The sequence below is a fragment of the Lolium rigidum genome, chromosome 3 (genome assembly GCF_022539505.1).
Source record: "Lolium rigidum isolate FL_2022 chromosome 3, APGP_CSIRO_Lrig_0.1, whole genome shotgun sequence".
Lineage (NCBI taxonomy): Eukaryota > Viridiplantae > Streptophyta > Magnoliopsida > Poales > Poaceae > Lolium > Lolium rigidum.
Window position 1 is genome coordinate 27,571,387 of NC_061510.1, and position 10,016 is coordinate 27,581,402.

At 48.8% G+C, this 10,016-nt stretch overlaps 1 protein-coding gene across 1 annotated transcript; it reads left to right on the plus strand.

Annotated features, from left to right (window-relative positions):
- Positions 1-2,004: 2,004 nt before the first annotated feature.
- LOC124701344 (chitin elicitor-binding protein-like) lies at positions 2,005-5,077 on the plus strand. The gene is made up of 4 exons (XM_047233403.1): positions 2,005-2,738; positions 4,227-4,344; positions 4,442-4,635; positions 4,735-5,077. Exons 1-4 carry the CDS (start codon positions 2,060-2,062, stop codon positions 4,827-4,829), a joined length of 1,086 nt encoding a protein of 361 aa, XP_047089359.1. The 5' UTR covers positions 2,005-2,059; the 3' UTR covers positions 4,830-5,077.
- Positions 5,078-10,016: the final 4,939 nt, after the last annotated feature.

Here is a 10,016-nt window from a genome sequence, read left to right on the forward strand (position 1 = left end):
AGTCGGCTCAAACCGGAGATTTCGATCAATGAGAAATTTTAACACAGTAAACTCAGGTGAAAGGCAATATATTCCAAACCCAAGCATCTGGAACGATATGAATGAACTTGAACCTGGAGGGCCAACTAGGCAATGTTTTCTAGAGGGGACACTACTGTTGGCCTCCCCCTTCGACGAGGCTGGAGCTATCTTCACCTTCATGGTCGACATGAAGATATCATTATCGTCCTCGCTCGACTCTGCCCAATGCATAGGGTATTTTGCAAGAAATTATCTTTCCTTCTCATTCCCGGGTTTCTGCTTGTGAAGCCTCGCTCGCAACCTAACAAACTATTGTCGTATTTCTACCGGAGTTCAACCAAGCTTACCTAAGTGCCTAGAAAAATGCCTACGTACCTCGACGAGGAGGGTCACATTCGTGATAGATTTTCAACATAATCTATATTATTAGCATTCATAACTGAACAAGCAGAAGACATAAGAGGTCTAGGGGCCATATACTTGTCAAAACTATGATCGCCAGGAGAAGACATCTTGGAGAGAATACTCTGGCCTTGAACAAATGAACGACGGGGGAGGGGTTTTATAGCACGCGAGGAAGAGAAAATATGTGAAATCTTGGCGACAGATCTTGCTGGGAAGTTTTGGGCGGAAAAAAATAGACGGGAAATCAACATTACTTAGTTAAGATATCTCATAAAATTAAGATATGATACAACTAAAATTGAAATATGGCTAAACCCTACAACGAAAATTAAGATACAAGGACAAACTAAAACTGAAATTAAGATACATAGCTGCTACGACACATCACTCTACTTGCCATGCATCCAGCGTGGCCATTTTTCGGGTATGTCGCCAGTTGTTCTGCTGCCCACGCCTCATCAGCCATTTCTCTTAATCTCTTTCTTTCCGCTTCATGGGCCTCCTTGTGCACCTCTTCCTTCGCTTACATGCGTGCATCCTCTTCCTCCATACTCTTATGGTGCACCTCACGGTTTCAGCTCGCTCTGCCCTATTTTTTTTGCATCTCTCTCTTCGCTTTATCATTAGCAGCAGCCTTCTCTCTACGCTCCCCTCGAAGAAGTTGCTCCATGCACATCAATACCGTTCCTCAATTTCACGCCTCACCCAATCCGGCTCTGTGTCACTCCAATGAAACCATGGAGCGCAAATAAGACGGTAATTAACAAAAACTAATGACATACAAATATGCTTAGTCATCATGATGTTATAATATACCGCGAGCCACGAGGACGACGAACTTGTTTATGTGAGCGGATCATATATGATCGTAGTTCGCGCGCACGAAATATTTCATGCCGAACTTATCAGAAAAATCCACCACCTCCTTCATCTTCGCAAGGTGGCCGCACCAACACCTCTCTGCTCTCACCCCCGATGGCAAGCTTGCATTTTCCCCCTTCATCTGCCTAAAATCCTGATTCGAGCAAGGCACACTCATAGTGGCTAAGGTACGAGAACTTGTGTACCAAACAATATAGACGCCTCTTTTCATAGAGAACATGGAGAGAATGTGGCGGGAGAAATTAAGCGGGAATCAGTTGACGGGGGAAACTAGCGGGAAACTAAACCCTAACCCTGAACTGCAATGCTAAGCACGTTGGTGCAGTGATAATACAAGCGTCGGGGGATAGAGAGCCGATCGGAAGCCTGCATGCCATTTAGTTGCCATCGACGGTGGCTGGTAGGCCGGTCGACCTACCTCTGGCCGACCTGCCCTGCCACCTGACGCAAGCCGACCGGTCGACATGTGGCCGGCAAAGTCACATATTTGATTTTTTTTTTGAAACGTGCAACATTCCCAAAAATGATTAAATAATTCATATTATTTCGTTCTTTTTTTTTCATCTACATCATCTGCTGGAGCTGTTTTTTTTTTTCCAACGTGATGTAAATGGAAGATTTTACCTTGGCGCGCGAGTGGGCTCTTTTTAAGACGGGCTCCCTATGGTGACGGCGAGCTGCCGAGCACCCTCCTCCACCCGCGTCAACCCTCCAGTCTTGGCATTTCCACTCCCTCCTCCCCTCTTCCACCATGCCGGCGCCGTCGCCGTCGCCACCCGCCAGCCTGGCCGTCCCGGCCACCGTCCTCCTCCTCCTCTCTCTCCTCGTCGCGACCACCTCCGCGGCCAACTTCACCTGCGCCGCGCCGCCGGGCACTACCTGCCAGTCCGCCATCGGCTACCGCGTCCGCAACGCCACCACCTACGGCGCGCTCGCCTCCCGCTTCAACACCACCAACCTCGCCGGCCTCCTCGGCGCGAACAACCTAGCGCTCACCACCCCGCCCTCCTCCCGCATCCCCGCCAACGCCACCGTCAGCATCCCCTTCCGCTGCCTCTGCGCCGGCAACGGCGTCGGCCAGTCGGACCACCTGCCCATCTACACCGTCCAGCCGCAGGACGGGCTCGACGCCATCGCCCGCAACGTCTTCGACGCCTTCGTCACCTACCAGGAGATCGCCACCGCCAACAAGATCCCCGACGTCGACAAGATCAACGTCGGCCAGCAGCTCTGGATCCCGCTGCCCTGCAGCTGCGACCAGGTGGGCGGCGCCGACGTGATGCACTTCGCCCATATCGTCGCCGGCGGGGAGACCACCTCCGGGATCGCCGCCACGTTCGGGGTGACGGAGTCCACCCTGCTGAAAATCAATAACATCGCCGACCCCAAGTCCCTTCTCAAGGACCAGATTCTTGATGTCCCGCTCCCTGGTAAGCGCTTCTGCTCTGTTCTTCTTAATGTCACTTATACAAGTGCTTCAATTCATACGTGCAGCTTGTTACTTAACATGCAACTTTAATTGTTCTTGCAATCTTATGAGTTCTGAGCTCGGATTTAAGTTCGTGCTGAAGCTTGCCACTAGACAAGTAGTACCAAACAAGGACACAAAGCTAGGCTTACAGTAGGATAAACTAATTCTAGTCAACTACACGCAGGACCATCTAGCAGCCTAGGGAAACTGGGGAAATATTAGTTCCGTTTGTTTGTTTGTTAATTTACCCTGTTGAGCTTAGGTGTTACTGTAGTAGTTCTGTCTACTCAACAGGGTCAATTCAGATTAATTTGAGACTGCAATTCTGACAATTCAGATAAATTATTGCAGGATACTGCAGTTAGTTAATGATACATAGTACAATTCTCTAGTAAGTACGTACTACATTTGTGTTGAAGCTTTTCAGTTGACTAGTCCCAGTCTGCCAGAATGCAAGTTAGCTTGCAATCCAATAAACTAATTTTTCGCGAAAACGCAAAGATTGCGTTTCGATTCATTGATAGAAAAGGAGTTTATATTACAAGCCTAAGAAAAGGCCGAACGCCCACAGTACACACCCGGCACTCAAACTAGACTACGACAAAAAAGCCGAATATCCGTCGAGTGCTCCTCCAGGACGCTGCAGAGTGAGCTCCAATAAACTAATGAGTTGATTATAGACAGTCACATGCATGACCTCGGACTGGGGAAAGTAAAAAATACCACAGTTATGTTTCTTTGTTTAATTAGCCCTATGTAGTACTGATTGAAACTGAAATCCGGGAATGCAGTTGTGATAAATTACTGCAACATGCTAGTTCTTATATTTCTTGGATTTAGTGTGATCTACACATCTTCAATGAACTTAAGCCATGGTGCCTGTCCCCCTTGGATAGAGCTTTAGTCGAAATATTCGGTGATGACTCGAGATGCATAAGATAAGGTTGCTTCACATGTTTCAGTTGTTCAGAGGGATTGAGACCTCATGCCTCCACCGTGAACGTGGTAGCATTTAGAAATGTCGCTATATGCCCATCATGTGTGCCAGGGCACAGGGCTAATAAATCGCAACCGTTTAATTGTTGCAGAAAAGACATACAGTTCTCCTGCATTGTTTGGAAAAAAAATCTTCCAGAAAAATGCGTCCGAGATAATTCTGTTGAAGAAAATAAGATTGGAAACTTGAGCCTTGTTTGGACTTGTTTAATTGGTTGTTAGCTGTTGCTGTCTCCGGACAGACTGTCAGACTTTTTGGACTCAAACTATGAACATACTACTAATCCACAAAGTAGACTCTGACTAGACTGCTCAGTGCTCATATATATTTGAAGATTGTAGATGGATTCTTTTGACTACTATTTATTCTAGTTCATAAAAAATCGCCACATGTACTAAATAGTGTTCTGAACCTGGTATTAAGTGCTTGCCTAATTTTGGTAATGCTCAGTTTGCAGTTCATCGATCAGCAGCACCTCAGCTGATCACGATCTGCGCGTCCCGAATGGCACTTACGCGCTCACGGCACAGGAGTGCATCAAGTGCAGCTGCAGCTCAAACACATTCCAGTAAGCAAATAATTAAGCTCACATGCTTCCACATCTGCAAGCTATATCTCAAGCAGTGACCAGGGGAATAATCATTTATTTTCAATGTGACGATCAGGCTAAATTGCACCGCCGTGCAGGGCAAGAAGGAGTGCCCAGCAGTGCCGTCGTGCAGCGGAGGGCTGAAGCTTGGGGAGACGAGCGGCGCTGGTTGCGGATCCACGATGTGCAGTTACAGTGGTTATTTGAACAGCTCATCACTCAGCATACAGACCACAACTGTCAGCAACCAGACAAAATCATGCCAAAGTAGTAAGTGTAACCTGTAAACCTAGAGACTTTCCGAGGCTCTGAGTCGCAGAGTTTATGTGAATCTGGAGTGTTATGGCTATCTAACTGTTGGTATTGCAGGTGCAGGATCTGATGGGTCGCGGTTCGCGGGATCCATGTGGAGGGTGTCTGCTATCTCATTCCACATGGTGCTGATCATGATCTGTTTCCTTTGATACTGAAGACGACAACTCTAGATACATATATATCTTTTAAAAAACTCACAGTATGCCAATTTGTCGATTGTTGTGATTGTTGTTGTAACTTAAAATGCCGGCTTACTAGCTTTTCATTTTAATCATTCTTCTAGAAAATAAGTGGTACTACTTAGTGTAGCTGTCTGAATAAAGCAATCATGCACGTATGTGTTATCTGGAAATGAGTACTGAATAGTACTTAAACAGCTTTGGGAGTTGTTCTGTTAGAGCATCCCCACCCGTTGGCGCTTCCCACGCCCAAATCCGGCGAAATTTTCGTCCAGATTGGAGGAAGATTTGGCGTGGGGAGCGCCGAAGTTCCAGCTCGCCCCCGGCAGAGAAACCCCAACCTCGACCATTTGACATATTTCAAACAAATTTAACATAAAATTTAACAAGTTCGGCGACCAAGAGTACAAAAATTGCTGAAACAAATTCGGCGATAATCAGTACAATGTTTAACAAGTGCTGAAACAAATGAAGCACACAATTTCACAATTTTTCAAACAAAGTAAGACAGACTAGTTGGCGTCGGCGTTGGCGTTGCCTCGGAGCCTCCATATGTGCTCCACCAGATCATCTTGCGGCGGAATCTGGGCAACAAGCCGGCGGGGTGGTGCCGACGGCGAGAGAGATACGAGGAGTGGGGGAGATTTTGAGCGACGTGGCGGTGGGGTTCGTGCGTCGAGCCACCGACAGATCGGGCCCTTCCCCGCTTTTCACTCGTCCGGAGTCCCCGATAGGTCCCCGGGGGGTCGGGGATGCCGTGGGCTCGTCGGATGGATGAAGGGCCAAATCCGGACGAAAACGAGGAACCGGGGGCGCGACTGGGCCGAATTTCGCCATCCGGATGGAAAAAGCGTTGCTCGGGGGCCTCGTCGGGAGACGAGTGGAGATGCTCTTACAATCGTGTAGTTAACACGTCGCTCCCTCCTGATGTTTGTACTAATCAAGCTTTACATACTTTCTGTACGGCTGTACGCTGCTGCTGCTGTCACTGCCAGGAGTTTCAGCTTTCTAATAGGCATTTATTATCTGTTTGGTGTCTGCAATTGCTAGTAGTATCAAGTAACTAGTGCTGATGTTAGGGCATCTCCAGCGGCGCGACGCAAACAGACGCTGAGCGACTGTTTGTGTCCGCCGTGACCGGAAATGCGTCTGGGGCCTGTTCCAGCGGGGCGACGCAAAGTGACCGGGCCGTTCGCGGAGACGCAAACCTGGCCCAAATATGCGCCAGGTTTGCGTCTCGGCGGACGCGCAAAGTGTCCGCTCGCTTCCCCACCGGGCCCGCCTGGCAGCGGCACAACTGCTTCGTCTTCCGCGGTATTACTTCTGGGCGGCGCGCTGCAGCCTTTGCAGGGGCCGCGTTAATGACGTGCCTCGGCTTCCGCGAGCGTGCGCAGCTAGTAGGCGTTGCACTGGCAGGCCATTGAAGGCGAGATGGCCTCTTAAAGGGACGCTGCCGGCGGCCATTTCCCCGACCAAAACCATTGGCAAAATCCCACACTAGCCACCTGATGTCTACGGGAGCTTCTATTCTTGTAGACAGTGTTGGGTCTCCAAGAGCAGAGGTTTGTAGAACAGCAGCAAGTTTCTCTTAAGTGGATCACCCAAGGTTTATCGATCTCAGGGAGGAAGAGGTCAAAGATATCCCTCTCATGCAACCCTGCAACCACAAAGCAAGAAGTCTCTTGTGTCCCCAACACACCTAATAGGTGCACTAGTTCGGCGAAGAGATAGTGAAATACAGGTGGCATGAATAAGTATGAGCAGTAGCAACAACGCCAGAAAAGTGCTTTGCTGTCCAGGACTGACGTGTGATTGATGGTGGTAATATTGCAGGCAGTAGAAACGCAGTAAAACAGTAAACAAGCAGCGATAGCAGTATTTAGGAACAAGGCCTAGGGATCATACTTTCACTAGTGGACACTCTCAACATTGATCACATAACAGAATGAATAGATAGATGCTAGACTCTACACCCTCTTGTTGGATGATGAACACCACTAATCGTGTAGGATTACACGAACCCTCAATGCCGGAGTTAACAAGCTCCACAATATTCGATGTTCATATTTAAATAACCTTAGAGTGCATGACAGATCAACATAACCAAACCAAGTACTAACATAGCATGCACACTGTCACCTTCACGCTACGAAAGGAAGGAGGCATAGATCACATCAATACCATCATAGTAATAGTTAACTTCATAATCTACAAGAGATCACAATCATAATCTACGCCAAGTACTAACACGATGCACACACTATCACCATTACACCGTGCAGGAGGAATAGACTACTTTAATAACATCACTAGAGTAGCACACAGATAAATTGTGATACAAAACACATTGCAATCATAAAGGGATATAAATAAGCACTTCACTATGACATTCATAACAGTAAATAAGTATTCTGTGAAATATAGCCTAAGAGACCCACACGGTGCACACACTGTCACCTTTACACACGTGGGACAAGGAGTCTCCGGAGATCACATAAGTAAAATCCACTTGACTAGCATAATGACATCTAGATTACAAGCATCATCATATGAATCTCAATCATGTAAGGCAGCTGTTATCACCAGAATTTGACCGAGTCAGAGGTGGGCCGCGATCAAGATTGGGCTTGAAGAATATACATAGAAGAAATACGTGAACCGGCCTTATACACGAAGATTGGGTAGTTTGCCCTTGTATCTGTAAATATAGTAGGATACGTGTCGGTTAGATAAAACTTGACTCGTGCACGGTTGGGATTATTCCCACGTTAGAAAGTCTACGGACTATAAATATGTATCTAGGGTTATCGAGAAAAACAACAATCACGTTCATCACAAACCAATCTAGGCGCATCGCCAACCCCTTGTTTTGAGGGTTTCTTCCGGTAAAGCATCATGTTGCCTAGATCGCATCTTGCGATCTAGGCAGTATACGTTTATTTCGTTGTTCATGCGTTGCTCGTGCTGAAGCCTTTTTGATGGCGAGCAACGTAGTTATCATAGATGTGTTAGGGTTAGCATCGTTTTACCTTGCTACATGCTTTCGTTCATGCAACCCTTAGACGTCTAGCCGTCCTTACACCTTAGGTGTAAGGGCGGCACCTTGCTTGACCATTATTTAGTAGATCCGATCCGTTATGATTGTTCCTTGTTCTTCAAGGATTAGTTTAATATCTGCATAGTTAGGCCTTGCAAACGGGTTGAAGGATCCGGTGGCACGTAGGGTGCAGTTTGCTAACCCTAGATAGGATGTTCCGGGGATCAACTTCATGTTGGTTTTTAGGCCTTATATAGGGTTGGTTTATTGATACCGTGCGTGGCTGCTAGGCTCAATCACGAGTAGGATGTTCCGATTATGCGGTGAAAACCCTAAATCGTTGTAGATCGTTTTAGCTTTATGTTGATCAAGCAGGACCACCATGCAATCGTAAACCCCATACGAGTCATGGGTGGATCGGCTCCTTGAGCCGATTCACGGGACAACCTGAGAGCCGATCGAGGCTCGTATTTAATGTTTACGTGTATGCCATGCAGGAAACTAAGCGAAGCAAATCCATCACCTTCCCGATCGGTATAGATCAGGTGGCACGCCCTTGCACCAGCATCGGGACGTGTGTACCAGGAGCTTTGCGGGCCGTCGCTCGGAGGGACCAGGGCTAGCCGCAGCCCTAAGGTTGTTCCCGGCTCTTCGTGTTGCCAGCCGTTGCTCGCCGGTGGGTTTCGGACGCCAACACATTCTGGCACGCCCGGTGGGACAGTCTTCGACATCAACTGCATCGCCGTCTACATCTGAGATGGCGGAAGGTACTCCGATCACGTACGAGGATCGCGCGAGGAGCTCAAGAAGAAGTATGACGATGTCAAAGCTCTCCTCGAGGCCGACCTCGTCGGCTCTTTCCACAGGACCCGCTCACACGGCATCGGGTGGAGAGGGTTCTCACCGAAGGCGCGCTCGATGGAGTGGACCTGTCCACCCCTTCGAAGAACGCACCACGTCCTTGCGTCAGGAGATCAATTTCATGCTAGCTCATTCGCTACACCGCCACTCTGAGAGCCTGGTGAACACTTTGGAGCGGGTCGCTCTTCGAGTGCTCCATGAAATCTTGAATCATCGGTACTCTCCGTCAGGACCAGCTCTAGGAACTCATCAAGGGGAGCTACCACTCCAGAGCCGACCACCGCTGCCATTCGCGCTGGCAGCACCAGAGGTGCCGAATACACCGGCATTCGTTGTCTACAAGATCGGGGGCGATCCTAGTGATTACCAGTTCTTGTACGAGGCGCCCAAGGAGATCCCTCACGGATACACGTGCACATACGTGCCAGACAGCAGCAACTGGGCACTCATGAACCAGACCGGCAACAAGCAGGGACTTCTGGAACAGCAGGAGGAGTTTCCGGATCAGATCTTGAGAAGCGGACGTGGCTGGCTAAGTATGCCGCTCCGACGAACCTCCGAGCTCAACTCCCGTGGCTAGCTCAGATCTCGAGAAGCAAGCGTGGCTAGCTAAGTACGCCACCCCAGCAAATCTTCAGAGTTCAACTCCTGCAGCTAGCACGGCGGATCAGATCAGCACGATCTTAAGAGACCAGTTCGGCATTGTGCCGAAAAGGAGGGCAATCGGCTATTCCAAGCCATATCCCAACGACTACGATTTGATCCCACTGCCACCCAAATATCGGCTCCCTGAATTCTCCAAGTTTAGTGGGGCAGATGGCTCCAGCTCAATCGAGCATGTAAGCCGATATTTGGCGCAGCTGGACACGATCTCAGCTGCAGATCCACTACGCGTGAGGTTCTTCGCACAGTCCCTCACAGGATCGGCTTTCGGGTGGTACACCTCGTTGCCACCAGACTCGATCCGAACTTGGAAGCAGTTGGAAGAACAGTTCCACATGCAGTATCACTCAGAGGCTTCCGAGTCTAGCATTGCCGATCTAGCACAAGTACGTCAGAAGCGTGGAGAAACTGTGGCAGAATCACATCCGGCGCTTCGAACTGTTAGGAACCGATGTTATTCGGCTCGTGTGACCGAAAAAGAAGCGATCGAGTTGCCGGTGGTGGGCCTTGCATCACCAATCAAGGATATGGCCTCCCAAGCGAGACTCACCCTTCACCGGCGCACATGGTTCGAAACCGTCGTTGTATGAACAAGC

Bases quoted from the DNA above. Each gene is read 5' to 3' on its own strand.
- LOC124701344 (XM_047233403.1), top strand. From the start codon at position 2,060: ATGCCGGCGCCGTCGCCGTCGCCACCCGCCAGCCTGGCCGTCCCGGCC. The intron at 2,739-4,226 runs GTAAGCGCTTCT...GGTAATGCTCAG, and splicing joins TCTTGATGTCCCGCTCCCTG to TTTGCAGTTCATCGATCAGC. The intron at 4,636-4,734 runs GTAAGTGTAACC...TTGGTATTGCAG, and splicing joins GACAAAATCATGCCAAAGTA to GTGCAGGATCTGATGGGTCG.